This window comes from Tupaia chinensis, unplaced genomic scaffold (assembly GCF_000334495.1).
Source record: "Tupaia chinensis unplaced genomic scaffold, TupChi_1.0 Scaffold142100_1, whole genome shotgun sequence".
NCBI lineage: Eukaryota > Metazoa > Chordata > Mammalia > Scandentia > Tupaiidae > Tupaia > Tupaia belangeri.
The window spans coordinates 283,681-298,517 of NW_006201951.1; the positions used below are offsets into that span (position 1 = coordinate 283,681).

At 58.4% G+C, this 14,837-nt stretch overlaps 1 protein-coding gene across 2 annotated transcripts in view; it reads right to left on the minus strand.

Moving 5' to 3' along the window:
* The window catches only part of EHMT1 (euchromatic histone lysine methyltransferase 1), a 91,691-nt gene that overhangs the window by 29,219 nt on the left and 47,635 nt on the right, over window positions 1-14,837 (minus strand). For both annotated transcript variants that reach the window (XR_003547009.1, XM_014582046.2), the window contains exons 9-11: window positions 14,397-14,528; window positions 10,536-10,681; window positions 13-154 (exon numbers count right to left, since the gene is read on the minus strand). Coding sequence is in view for 1 of the 2 variants with exons in the window: in XM_014582046.2 (XP_014437532.1) it covers window positions 13-154; window positions 10,536-10,681; window positions 14,397-14,528 (420 nt within the window). In the remaining variant the exon portion in view is untranslated. The remainder of the gene's footprint in view (window positions 1-12; window positions 155-10,535; window positions 10,682-14,396; window positions 14,529-14,837) is intronic.

Genomic DNA, 14,837 nt, shown 5'->3' on the forward strand with positions numbered 1-14,837 from the left:
GGCTTTTCCCCCCCGTGCAGAAGCAGCCGCAGCCGGGGCAGCACTGGTGCTTCACCATGCGGCTGCGGTGGTCCTCGCACAGCACCAGCAGCGGCGCCCTGCTGGACGGGCGCATCAGCTCGAACTTGACCACGCTGTTCGTGCACCGGCCCAGCTGCAACCAGACGAGACCAGGGTCAACGCAGTCTTGGGGACAGCTCCCGTCCTGGACCCGGAAGGGCCCAGCCATGACAGGTGCTCAGCCAGGAGCTGACCAAGCGAGCAGCGGGTCAAGGCTGGCTGGCGTTCCCACACGCCTGCAGCATAGGGGTCAGGGCCCAGGGGAGGAGGCCACCACAGACGGTGATGCGCCGTGGCAGAGGGCCACCACAGACAGTGATGTGCCGTGGCAGAGGGCCACCACAGATGACAGCGATGCGCCGTGCAGAGGGCCACCACAGATGGCAGTGATGCGCCATGGCAGAGGGCCACCACAGATGGTGGTGCACTGTGGCAGAGGACCAGGAGCCCTTCTTGGACAGAAACCAAGGACGGCAAGGTGGGAGAGGGCTTGGCTGGAGTCAGAGGGCAGTGGATGTGTGCGTGCAGGGGGCCTGGGCCATCGGAGGCCAGCCGTGGGCAGAGTAGTGAGACCAGAGCCCTGGGACCTGGGACCAAGCATGCTGCACACAGGGCCTCAGGGCTGCAGTAGGAAATGTAGAGGGACCGAGGTCTTGGCCCCTCAGGGCTCTGAGCTGGGGCAGAGGGCTGCTGGGCACGCGGACCCCCAGTGCTCCGGCACGTGGCCACGCACTGGCGTGGGCTGCTGGACGCAACGTGAAGCTCTGACAGCCACTAAGAAAGCCACAAACACCCAAGAGAGTGAGAGCTACAGTACCCTGCACACATGACAGAGGACTCGGCTTCCTGGCCAAGAAATGCAGCAACTCACCGGGGAGAGCAGGACTGTAGACCCTGCCTGTCCCCATGAGGCAAACGCACACAGGAGGCTCAGAGACTAGGGTGGGACAGAGCAGGGTGGCTCTCGGCACCCAGCCCGAGTACTCTCAGTGACTCTCAGTAAGGGGACATTCCGTCCCTGCCTTCCAGGGACAGCTGGCAGTATCTGGAGACACTGACGGCTGTCACAGTCAGAGAGTGTAACTGGCCTCTCGTGGGTACACACCAAGGGTGCCCCCAACAGCCGGCACCACAGGACGGCCCCTAACCATCACCAGCCCCAGCACCGAGGGCGCTAAGGCTCCTAAGTCCTGCACTAGAGGGGTCTGACTGCCATAGCAGCAGATGCGAACAGGGCCGAGATGTTGTGGAACAGACTGGGAACTTGACGGCAAAGCACACAGGGCCAGCTCACAGCCTGATGTTACAGTGACTAGACCCCACATGGCCCACTGCATGGTGTGTATTCTGGACTCAGCAACTTAAAAAACACACTGTGTGTGTGTGTGCCCCAAATCCCTAAACGAGGGAGAGAGAGGAAAAGGGACTGTGGTGTGATCGTTTCCTGTGAGGGGGGCTTTCTCAGCTTCATATGCCTCCTCCTCTCTGGCAAGTGTACTCACATGCAGGCAAATAAAAGAAAAAGAAAATAGAATGTAATTGTTACAAATTTAAAAACAGGGTAACAGAAAAACACCTCTGACTAGCTCAAAGATGTGCTCAATAAGGAAGAATTAGTGACTATTTTTAAAGGCTAATACAAACTATCTAACCCTGAAATATGAACAAACAAAAAAAGCAGAACTTGCAGAATCGTGGGACAGTGATGAACCCCCACGTGCATGCGACTGGAGCCCCGGAAAGAGAAGAGAGGCAGCACAAGGCTGAAGAGACAGAGGCTGGGCAGGGGCTCCTGACTAAACAGGTGCAAGAAACTCAGAGAAGAAGAGCAAACGTTCCATGCCATGCAGACAGAACGGAAGCGTAAAATCTTTAAGTCAATAAAGAAAGATGAAGTGAGAATTCTGGAGCAGCCAGAGGAAGAACTGCCCTTGTGAGGGGCAAAGGTTAAGAGCTTGCGGCTGGGTCTCACTAACGCCCAGGTGGGTGGGGACAAGCCCGATGCCACCAAACAGCCTTGAGCAACTGCAGGTGCTTCTTAGATTTCACTCATCTTCTGAGAGAGGAAACCCCAGCGGGGCCTCCCATGGCTCGGATGTGGGCACGTGTGCAAGCCCAGTCACCAGCCCAGATCCGGCCCACTTTGCCACCACCCAGCCCATGTCTTTGAAAACAGAAGGTGAGAAAACTCATTACCAGCTGACCTGAGCTACCCAAACAAAGAAGCCGGTGGGGTCATTAGCAAATTAACGCCAGGTGGTGGGCGGGCCTGGATGAGGACATCCAGACCTCTAGGTGCGATTTCCGATGAGGGTGAAGACATTCTAGGGTCGACAACCCTGAGTGACAACCGACCACTTGAAGTGGAACAGCAGCGGCAGGCGGGCTTCTCGGACTCAGCGCGTCAAGGCGGGAGGGAGCGTTCGGACCCGGGCGACCGTGAGACTCCTACTCTCCACTCTCCTCCCTTGCGGAAGGCAGGCTCTGTAAGGCACCACTGTGAACAGGAAAAGGTGGGACAGCCCACCAGGACTGGAATAAATCGGACTCACAAAACATTTCAATCCAAAGGAGAGAAAATGAGGAAAAAGGGAATAAGAGATGGTCTAAGTGGAAAACTATCGAGAGGTTGAATCATAATAATTACTTTAAACAGAGATGATCTAAACACACTGACCTTTAAAAAGACAGCTAAGTTCAAAGAGCAAACTCAAGTAGGTGGCACCTGTGAGAAACTCACCGTAAAGGCCAAGGCAGAGGCAGAGCCGACGCGGAGGGCTGGGCGGGAGCACGCGCTGAGGCAGCCCACCCGGAGGTTCCGGTTCAGGTCTGAAGACCTGCCTGAGTGCCAGCCACACGCCTGCCCACAATCCAGGGAGGCGAGTGGCTGGGGTGGAGTGCGGTGTCAAGAACCTACCGGATGCGACCTCTCTCTGTCTCTGAAGAAATATTAAACTTTCTAAATCAGGAAGAGGACAGAAGAGATGTGCCATCAGACACCGATCCGAAGAGCGCTGAGACGCCATGTCGGAGCCGGCACCGTGGACCTCCTGAGCTGGACCCTTCCTTGAGGCAGACGGGGACGCTGCACACGACGGAATCGGGTCACCAAGAAAATCTCCAGGGCACACATGCCAACAGAGAACCCTGTGCAGTCTGACAGGTGGACAGGACACGGCCTGCAGCAGACTCTGGGGCTCTTCCTCAACGCCGGTGCAGCAGGCGCAAGGGGGTGGAAGGCCCACACGGGACGCGTTGTAGTCCCTGGACGCGCTGCACCTGTCAGAGCTTCCAGAACCCTGCGTGGAAGTGGTGATGGCCCCAGTGTGTCCACTGCACCCCAGCCTGACCGCACATACAGCAGACAGCGCTGTGTCCTCTGAGGGGCTGCTCTGGCCAGCCCAAGACTGAGCATGAGCACAGGGCACGGCAGGGCCCACAGCACCACACAGAAGGGGCACCCAGAGCAGACCAAACCCACGGACAGTAAACCAGCTCACGTGACAGCGAGAGGGCAGGGCGAACGGCCAGCCTGAGCTAGGGGCCGGTATGGTGGGCAGATGGGGAGTGCATACAGCACTGCCTAGACTGGGGTGAGGGGGCCCTGGAAGCAGAGCAGGTTCCTCCCGAGGGGCTGGCCCTCCCGCACTGGGGAGGCCACAGGGGCCATGAGCATCCAGAACTCTCCAACGTGGCCCCCAGCCAGCCCTTGAGCCTGGACCCTGTGCTGGGAGCAGAGTCGGAATGGGATGGAGACCACAGATATGGAGCACGAGGGTGGTCCACGGTTCTGGGGCCTCTGGTGACAAGGTCTTCTGATACTTGAGACTTCTGTTCATGTGGGCTGCATCTACCAGCGACCACACTGCAAGTGGAGTAGGGACGTCGTAAACACCATTTAAAGCTAACAATAGACTTAGGTTAGCATGGACAACACGTTTTAAAGAAAACTATTTTAGAAAGAAAAATTTCAGTGAGTGGCAGTGTTTTAGTTATTATCTGCAAAAGTCTCTCACATCTACTCGACGTAAGAAAGCGGGATCATGTCTGCTTCTGCAGCGGACACTCCCCTCTGACACCACAGCCAGACTCGGCAGGCATGGCTTAGCGACGTGCAGCACGTGACACTCAATCACCACTTTGCCCACCGCCCACTTTCTTTCCTAGCACTGAGTGGGACTCCTGCCCTGCACGGTCCCGCGGCACCACGGCCGTGGCATACCTCGTGGCCACACGACAAGGGGCATGGAAGGCCTGCCTGTCATCGTGACAGCTGTGACCTCTGACCCCATGGGGGGCTGACGATGAAGAGGGTAACAAGGCAGGGGACCAGCAGTTAGCGTAATGGCTATGTCGCCAGACTCCCACGTAGTCGACCACGGTTCACGTTCCGGACCCGTGGCTTAAACTCACGCCGGGCGGGTGTGCGTGCCCAGGATCCTGAGAGGAGAATGGAGGAGAAGGGATTGCGGCATGGCCATCCCCCCTGGGGGGTGATTTCTCGCTTTCTGTCTCTCTGTCTCTCTCTGTCTGTCTGGCGAGTGCATGCGCCCTATAACCCGTGGCTTAAACTCACGCCGGGCGGGTGTGCGTGCCCAGGATCCTGAGAGGAGAATGGAGGAGAAGGGATTGCGGCATGGCCATCCCCCCTGGGGGGTGATTTCTCGCTTTCTGTCTCTCTGTCTCTCTCTGTCTGTCTGGCGAGTGCATGCGCCCTATGTGAAAACCTCTCCAAAAAAAAAAAAAAAAAAGAAAGAAAGAAAGAAAAGAAAAGAAAAGAGGGTAACAAGGCAAAAGCCAGGACAACCTGTGTCTCCACGCAAAGAAGTGACCCGTCAGGCGTTCATACACAAGCCCCACTATGCTCTGGTTTGCACGCGGGAACGCTTGGATAGGGAGCTGCAGGTGCAGGTGGCGAGGCCTCCAGGGAGCCAAGGCCGGGTCCCACAGATAAGGACAGTGCAGGTCAGGGAGCGGCACAGAGGCCGAGGACAGACAGTGACAAGGGACAAGCACGCGGCAGCATCACCGCTCGGGAGGCCAAAGAGTGGCTATTCAGTGTGTGGGAGGCGGGGGTAGGAAGCAGCTGCTGGGGTGTGTGTGTGTGTGCGTACGCACGTCACATGTGCAAGTGTGCAGGTGTGTGTACACACGTGTGCACGTAACTTCAAAAAGTTCATGGAAAATACATATTATGAGAAAGCTATATATGTATCTTGATTTTTGTTTTACACCAGAACAAACTCATTTTCAATTTCCCACTAACTGTAAAAATCCCCTTGTGTTTCCTGACCCGTTTGGCAGTTACCAGGGCTCACCTGAAACCATCCCTGAAGCCCAACACGTGCACTGTGTGGTTTTTGGGTCTACGTTTAATATGACAACCAGAGTATTCACAATGCATTGAACGCTCAAAGACCACAGTTCCTAAGAATGCCGACAGGAGGGAGGAGGGAGCAGGGACAGAGCAAGTCCCGGCCCACAGGCCACTGGGCTCACCAGGGCACCCGTCCATGCCCCTGGGAAGAGAAAGCAAGCACAGTGCCTCTCCAGGATGAGATGCAGCTCAGGGCCCAAATAGCCTGCCACATGAGGAGGGTCTTCCACACTGAGGAATGCCAGCCAGGAACTGGAGGAGGAAGACGGGACTGACACTGCCGTGGCGCAGCTTTTAACATTTTTTTCACTACAGGGCGCATGTGCTCACTAGAGAGACAGACATCGGGGAGGTGAGATCACCCTCCTGGGGCACGACCACGATGCAGCCCCTCCTCCCCCATCCCGCTCCTGGGCTTTCTGCACATGCATGTGCCAGGGTGGTTTTCAGGCTGCCAGGCCGAGGCCCAAAACCACGCCATCGGCCATGCGAGGTCAGCGTCTGGACCTCCGTGCCCCCTCCTGGCTGTGATTCTGCAGCTTCTGGACTCAGACCATGGCTGCAGAGGGTGGTGACAAGCCAGACAAAAGGCTGACGGGGAGGGCACGGGGTGCCAGGGAAACCCAAGCCCTCTCAAGGCTCCTTGGCTCTGAGTCCCCTCCAGAGCACCCTTGCTGACACTAAGGCTTGGAACACAACCTACAACCCTTCAGGTCGACCCTCCAGGCTGCAGGGACGAGGGGAGCCACGGCACAAGGACACCGCAGCCAGACTCAGAGTGGGGCCCGGTTCCTTCCCAGTCAGCAGCATGAGAGCAGGGAGGGATGCGGGAGGGCGTTCTTGGGGAGAGGCAGCGTCGCTCTGACAGTCAGTCCCTCTGGTCTGATCCAGGTGGGGCAAGGCAGGAAGGACACGCACTAGCAGGCCGGGACTGGGACACGCTGGGCCCAGCAGGCTGCTGTCCAGCACATGGGAACGCACTACAAGGCTCTACTTTTCTCTTTTATAGACATGAAGACAGGTTCTAAGATACTTAGTGGATTTTACCACTAAGGAGTTTGCTTTTGTATTTTTTTTTTTTAAAAAAAGCACTATTTTTAATTTAGTTTTATTCATCATTATTCTTCTTCAAATTTCACCAGAGAGAGAGAGAGAGAGACAGGGGTTACGTGAGAAAGCAAGCTGCCAGGTCCAGGACTCAAACTGTGGTTGGCCATGTGGGAGTCCAGCACCTTAACCACCACGCCACCTCCTGGCCCCATGTTGTTTACCTAAGAGGGGACAAAATGCTGGAAGGGGGAGCCACACGGGCTAGGGCTGGCTGCGCTCTGCACCTCCTCACACGGAACAGGCCCTTCCTGAGAAAGGCAGAAAGGGGCGCTGTGGGGAAGGCACGTGGGCCCAGGACAGCAGCTGCCATGAGGGCACAGGCTTGCCAACAACCTGCATGCCCCACAGAACTGAGGCCGCTTCTTACTCTGGGCGAGCAGGTGGAACTGGGAACATGGGAGCAGAGAATCGAATTCACCGGGAAGACCGAACACAACATGGATTAATTCTCCCTAATCCAGGTTTAAGGGGGCTCTGCCGGGCCTGCGGTCTGGCAAACTGACCTGGCTGGCTGCTCTGACACCCTATCGAAGGCCAGACACCCCACTGGCTCTGCTGGTCCCAGCAGTGCTCTGTGCACAGCAGGGCCTCCCGCCCTTCCTGGGGGCCCTGGTGACACAGCCCCCGCCCCACGAGATATGGCAACACAGCCGGGGCCACAGGGTTGTCACACGGACACAGGCCCCCAGCTGGAGGCCTGCGGGTGGAGCAGGGAGCACGCGGCTATTAACATCCCTTACCCTACAGCTTAGTTAGGGCTCAAACCACCTACGCTGACCACGACGTGAAACCTCACTGGCGAGACAGCCACACACACCCCAGAAAAGTAGCAGACCAAGGAGCCACCTCCTCCAGCAGGGCTGGGTGGGCAGGAGCCGAGCTGACCCCTCACCATGGAACCCACCACTCGGCCCCTCCCACAGTCCACAGCCCACAGCCCACAGCCAGCTTCAGCCACATGGCAACCAGGGCTGCCAGAAATCTTGCAAGAAGACTTGGAGAAATTCTCAGGAAGCGTGAACTCTTTTTTCCTGTGCCCGTTCTTCCTCTTCTGTTCCAGAGAGAACGAGGGTAGCAGGGTCACTGGGGCAAGGACACTGGGAGAGCAACGGTCGCCAGCTCACAGAACTGGCGCCTGGCTCCCATTAGGACAGGGTGGCCCACGCTAGGCCAGGCCTGCCCAGCCAGCGGCTCAGTCCTAACTTCTCAGTCTGCTGCGAGGTAGGGAGAGCTTCGATTCAAGTACGGTCGTAGAGAGAAGCTCCACGCAGCCCTTTCCATCAACGTCTCTGCGCTGCCCTCCTCGCGGGAAGCCTGACCTGGCGGGGCACCTCCACCAGGCAGGGCCGGCTGCGATCCTCTCTCCTTCACCTCTCCCTCCTTTTGGGCACGCACACACAGGCACCCCCAGTATCTGGGACTTGAACCGTAGTGGGCCATGTGGACCCAGCCACCCTGACCACCACGCACAGGCTGGCCTCTGACTGTGTTTTGATTCTGTCTCACCCTGTTGTCTCCCCACGAGCTACCTCCTCCCTGCACTTGCGGCGACATCGCGTGGAGCAGTCCTGACCGCACGTGCCCACGGTCTGGCAACTCCTGTGAGACCTCCCTGCCCCTTACTACTTCACCTGCCCCATGGACTCGTGACCACCGGTTTCTCGCCTCACTCCAGCTGCTCCAGTGCAGCAGGAACCGCAGCTGCCTGAGACGCACGTGGCCAACACAGCCGTGTGCACTCTGGCCGCTCACACCCCGGGCCTTCCTACTCTCGAGACATGAAGACCTGAAACTAGGCCAGTGAACACCTTGTGGTGGTCAGAGGTGCAGGCGTCTCACCGTGAAGCAAAAGCTAGAAACGACTAAGCTCAGAGAGGAAGCAGGCACAGTCCGAGCAGGCCAGCGGTGAGAGTGCGCCACGGCCGTCCAGTCAGGAGTATGGTCACATCTTCAGAGGCAACGAGAGGCCTGCTCATGCGACACCCAATGGTAAGAGCAAGACAGACTTTGAGACCCTCCTGGCTCCGGCCTGTGCAGGCTGGGAGGTGGGGGCTGCGAGCTGATCTGAGAAAGAAGGGTCCCGACGTGGAGTGCGAGCAGAGGCAGAGACCGGAGCGGGGACCCGAAGACCCAACTGAGGTCATGGAGGCAGTGGCCGTACTAGCAACGGGCTTTCCGTGCAGCAGAGTGTCCCCAGGCGCAGACGCTGTCCAGGCGGCACAGCTAGGTGGGGTGCACGCCAGCCACGAGGCTTCAGATAACGGCTGCCTCACCGAAGGGGCTGACGCGCAGGCGACTCTGGCAAAGCCAGCGCCCACTCACTGAGACTCTCGAGGCCCCGGCCTGGTCTACACGAGGGACAGTGGTGCCCAGACAACCACACGTCTGTCACAACCTCGTTTCCTGAACACCTGAAGCTCAGTGTTGGGACCTGCAGCTCCAGAAAAAGCGTCCTCTCAGACACTCCCGCTCTCCGACAACGCACCAGGACCCAAGGCGATGGTGAGAAGAGGAAGGTCAGCACCCCTGCAGCCCAGGGGCCCAGGGGTCTCAGCGTGAAGGCCTCGTCTAAAATGCACACCCTCTGAGGCGCGGTTGCCACGGGTAGACTCATCTTCTAGAAAACCTGCCCTCCTAGACCCTCAGGACATTCGTAACTCAGGGTGAGAGGTCGGACACGCATCATCATGGCTCGGGACGGAGGGGTCCCACTCCCAGATGCCTGAGGGGCTGGGACCTCAGGGCAGGAGGTGGCTGTGGACACGGCAGAAGCAGTGAGGACCAGAGCTACACATGCAGCCCGCGTTGTGACAGGGCCAGGGCCAGGGCCAGGAGGGTACAGCTGGTCCCGCACATGCGGTCTGGGTCTGCACCCTTCAAGCACCCGCACATGTGCCTGTCCATAATCCAGGAGAGCCCCAGCTAGAGGGCTGTGGTGTGAAGACCGCACTCGGAGAGCCTGTCTCTCTGCCTCTCTTACAGAAGAAATGGATGAATAAACTTTAAAACACAAACTGACTTTCAAAATGAGGAGCTGCTTCTACAGACCAGCAGAGGCAGTGCTGTCTGAGGATGGCGTCCACCCCAGTGGTGCCACTCCGGAGCTTCGCGCCAACAACAGAGGGTTAGACTGGTATGCAGATTCAGTGGGAACAGCAGAGCCAGAGCTGGGGGTGGGGGGAATGACTACAGTTTTTGTTTTGTTTTGAGAAGTTTCTGCTATAGGGCGCGTGTGCTTGCCAGAAAGACAGAGAGAGACGGAGAGACAGAAAGCGAAAAATCACCCCCAGGGAGGATGGCCACGCCACAATCCTTTCTCCTCCATTCTCCTCTCGGGATCTTGGGCACGCACGAACACACGCCCGGCGTGAGTTTAAGCCACCAGGTCCGGGACACGAACCGCAGTCGACTACGTGGGAGTCCAGCGACATAGCCATTACGCCAACCGCTGGTTCCAAATGACTACAGTTTTTAAAGAAATTCTATGGCAAGCCAAATGCTACCGGACATCACCCGCTGCAGAGAAGTCTTTCATGAAAGGGAGAGTCGGCTGATGCGATAAACTCCTCGCTGTCGTATTTTAAGAAACTGCTGTGCTGTGGCAGCCCAGCCCTCGGAAGCACTACCCAAGCCGTCGACTCCGAGAGGTGCCCCGCTAGCCGAGGCCACGGCTCGTGAAGGCCCAGGTGCTGCCGACCAGATGCAGCCGCGGCACGGGGCCAATGCAAGTGGAGGCCCTGGTGTGGTGACACAGCCTCCCTATGCATGGCAGACAGACATGCGTGTGGTCCGCCACAGCACTCACAAGACTGCAGTGGTCTGGAACACAACCCGCAGGGCCCCAAGCTGCCCGTGCGCTGGCCGTGCAGTCTGCTCATGCTCCTATCCCGCACAGCAGCCGGGAAGGGGCAGAGCAGAGGCTCACAGCCCGGGTTTTGGGGACACTTGCCGGCCAGCCTCCTGCGGGCTGGGTGGGGCAGTTCCTCACCTCGTGGTCCACACGCTCAGTGGCCATGCACTGGTTGTTGGCCAGAGTGGTGATCTCTCGGCTCCGTGGGGTCTCCATCCGGCAGCTGCACAGAGGCACTTCCTGAAGGCCGTCCGTCTCCAGTGCGTCCGGGCCGTTGGCCAGCCCTACGGGCACACAGAGACGTGTTAGCCATGCAGCCTGACTGCAGAGGGACTGTCTGTCTAGGGACCTGACGGGCATGGAGACCAAAACAGCACAGGGTGTGTGGCGTGTGGACCTGGGAGGGGACACAGCGGGGCCACATGCCTGTCCAGTCCACACTGGGGCTGCATGAGGTGCAGCCTGCCCTGTAACCAGCATGGCACCGCCAGGGCCGACACTGACCTGGTACCACACGCGCTCAGCCCAGAGCACAGGCTCCAGGGAGGTTCTACCTCCGTCGGCAGCTCCTAACCCGTCCGGTTTTCACACAGAGAAGCATTCACGCGAGCTTGTTTTAGTTACATGACACAGACACTCCATCTGGAAGGCTTCTGGTAACAGCCTATTCGCTGTCTAGGCCGTAATTCCGACTCCGACAGTCCTAGAGCCATGAGTGAGGCTGGAGGAGGGCAAGGGTGGCGTTTACAGACAGAGACCACTGGCCCCGGGCGATGGCGCCGCAGCTCCTGCTGCGTGGGAGGTGAGGTGGGGGCAGGAACTGAGGCCCAGACGGCAACATGTCGAGACGCGGCCCAGACACACACACCAAGGAGAGAGCCAGAGACAGAGACAAACTAGTGCGTGCCTGGGGTAGACATGTGAATGGCAGTGGCCCGTCCCACCTTCAGTGGATGGAAGCCACAGACATGCAGGAGGGCGGGGCTGAGCCCCACGGCGGGACAGGGCCGGGCCGCAGCCGGACATCCCCACAGCCAAGGCAGTGGGAGAGTTTAGAGGCAGCCCTGGCCAGCCACAGGGGGCAGGGACCAGCTCAGCGGAACACGCTTCTCTGAGTGGGGAGGGCTGTGGGTGAGAAACAGACCCAATAACACACACAAAAAACACACGAGTACAGAAAAGCGAAGGTCGGGTGGGCATAGCTTCTCTGGTGGAGAAGTTGCGACCAGGAACCGAACCGGCAGAAGATGGGGGAAGGGGAAATGGAATGCAAAGCCAGTTGTTCTGGGACGTATATTGTTCAAGACATGAAAACGACCGGCCCCATGTGATTTCTCCGATCTTTTTGGAGGAGAATCTGATAAACATGGGTGGCTTCCCTTAGCCTCGTACTGGGTCTCGGGCATCAGCAGGACAGGAAGAGAGCCCGCAACATGCAGGAGGCTCTGTGGAAACGCTCGCACAGCCACTGCTAGGGCAGCTCCCAAAGTGCCTCTGCACGTGTCTACAGGCCGTACCGCGTTTTCAGATGGCTGCTCTCTACAGCGGCTGCCAGAGACCCCAGGGGTCTGACCGGGCTACAGGGACTGCTGCTCTGGAGGAAGCGGACACACCGCAGCCTCTCTGCAGACCGGTCAAAGCAGACGTGAGGCCCGCCAACACTGCAGAGCCTCCAGTGAACAGCAACAAGGTCCTGTCCCACACCGCACAACACACAGCTAAGTAAATTAAAACGGAGAACTGGCCTGCAAGGTCCCCGGGGGCACCAGGCCCCACAGCCAGGGGGGCCCCGACCTCGCTTCCTAACTGCCACAGTAAAGAAAGCCAAGTCTGGTGGCCCAAGGCCACCGTGACCACACGACTGGGGAGGCCCAGCAGGACAGTGACGCAGCCGTGCCCCCCAGGCCCGAATCCTTGTTGTGCCCAGGCTCATCCGCATGCCCTGCCCTGGCCTCCCTTGGCAGAGCCCAGACCATTTCTGGTGTGGAGCTGCTGGCCCACAAGCTGCGGTCTGCTCCGATGAACGCACACGATACGCCCTGCCCACAAGCCACGGTCTACTCTGGTGAACGCACAAATACGCCCTGCCTGACTGCCACAACAGGGCCGCAGGGCTGTCCCCCATCACGCACGCTCATTCCCAGCACAGCTCCAGTCTTTGTCTGGGATCCAAGGAAGCCTCTGCGGAGTAGCTCCTCTCTGACTACTGCTCCACCTGGCTCCCACCGGGCCTGTCTGCCACCACTGCCCCTTCGGTCACTCCTCAGGTTGATACCGTGGACCTTCGCTTTCACCAGGGCAGAGTCTCAACGCTCCCAGGCAGGGCCAGCCTGGGGCCCAGCAGCTACGCTGAGTCTGTGCTGTGGACCTGGCCCCAGAGGCCTGAAAAGCAGGCCAGGTGCATGTGCACACAGGCCCCAAACCTGAGTAGGAGGCCACGATGCGGGAGCGTGGACGGCAGCACTGCACACACCTGGGGCTGAGCTCCCCTCCTCTCTGGCAGGCACAAGTGCCCTCCGCCATTTAAAAAGAAAATCAGCCCCGGGCAGGGCCCTGAGTTGCACCTCACTCAGCCTCACTGCTCTGCGAGCCCAGCAGCAGGAGTCCCCACTGCCTGGGAGAGAAGTCATCCAGCCAACGGGGTACTGTCTACGCAACCACCTCTGGACTCCCTGAGACCTCCGAAACAAAAGAAGGCTAGGGAACTTGAGAACGCTGTTGCGCTTATTAACCCAGAAGAAAGCATGGGAAGGGCTTCATGACCTCCAAAAAGTTTGTTCTTTCGGGTGTAAGATGGAAAAAAGTCTTTGTTTCGATCATGGACAGGCCAATGATTGATTTTTTTTTTTTTTGAGAGTTTTTTTTCTATAGGGCGTGTGCGCTCACCAGAGAGAGACAGAGAGACAGAAAGCGAGAAATCACCCCCCAGGGGGGATGGTCACGCCACAATCCCTTCTCCTCCATTCTCCTCTCCGGATCTTGGGCACGCAAGCACACGCATCCGGCGTGAGTTCTAAGCCACCGGGTCCGGGACGCAAACAGCGGTCGACTACGTGGGAGTCCAGCGACATAGCCATTACACTAACTGCTCGTCCCACGATTGATGTCTTAAACTAAAGATGAGATTTCCTAAACTACACTGGTGAATCAAACCTCCATCAGAGATCACATCTCGAAGCTACTTATCTGTCATTTAAAAAATGACTTGTTAACGCCCTGCGACAATGCACACGCACACCTGCAGAACCCAGTGGCCTGAAGAAGCCACGAGACCTCACTTTCTCACGCACTGTTCCCAAGAGGCTCAAAAATAACCCACCGTCATTAGCTCCTTCTCATTGATAAAGGAGTGTTAAGTGACTTAAAAATGAAAAGCGGGGCTAGCCAGGGTTGTGGCGGTAAAAGAGGTTTGAGTCCTGGACCCGGAAGCTGGCGCATGTGCACGCGTGCCCAAAATCCCAAGAGGAGAGTGGAGAAGAGACTGCAGCGTCCCCATACCCCCAGGGGTGGTTTCTCACTTTCCCTGTCTCTCTCTGGCAAGTGCATGTGCCCTACAGCAAATTTCAAGAAAAGAGTGTTTAAACAAAAACCCAATAGAAAGTGTGACTTTCGCCAGGAGCTGGCAATGCGGGCACTCACGGTCCTAAGTGGCCTTGTGCAGCGGAGCTCCATCACAGGCTGCAGCTGGGGCGGCAAGCATGACCACCCAGAAGGCACCCTTCAGCACAAGAGCGAGCAGAAGCCACGAGGGGCACACCCGACGGTGGCCCCAGGTCTGGGCAGGACTGCAGCAGACAGGCCACGCCCGCTCGGGGCCCCGCAGGAGAGGGGCACATGTTCCACTACGGACTGGCCTTGCACGGGGCCTGAGAGGGTCCCCTGGGTGCACCCCGCGTGCGATCACACACTCTACCACAGACACTGGGGCACCGTGCTCTCACAGGAGCCGGTGGCCAAGCAGCTCGACAGTGCCAGCCACCGTGCGACACCCACATTCACCTTCTGCCGGGGAGGACAGGGTCGCTCCGACACGGAGATCCAGGGAGTCCAGAGAAACTTCCATGTACCCAGCGCTGTCTCCTGGTGCCGTCTGCTCTGTGCTTCCTGAGGACGGCTTCCGTGCCTCGGAACCTATGCACAAAATGCACACACCATGAAACTCTGCCCTGGGGAGCACGCCCACCGGGCAGTGCCACGGAGGGAGGTGGGAAACAGACCTAGCCTGGGGAGTCCACTCCGAGCACGAGCTGAAGCCCGCTGCTGTCCCGGCTGTCCCGGGTCCGCTGCCACCCCCGTGCCTGTGAATCATTTTACTAACCCTTATTTCCACGCATTATGCACAGGGGAGGGCCGTCGTACCAAGTTAAAGGCCCTCCCACGTTAGCACACTGCTCTCTGCAGCGACACCAGCTACAGAAAAGCTGGAGAGGGAATGAAGGA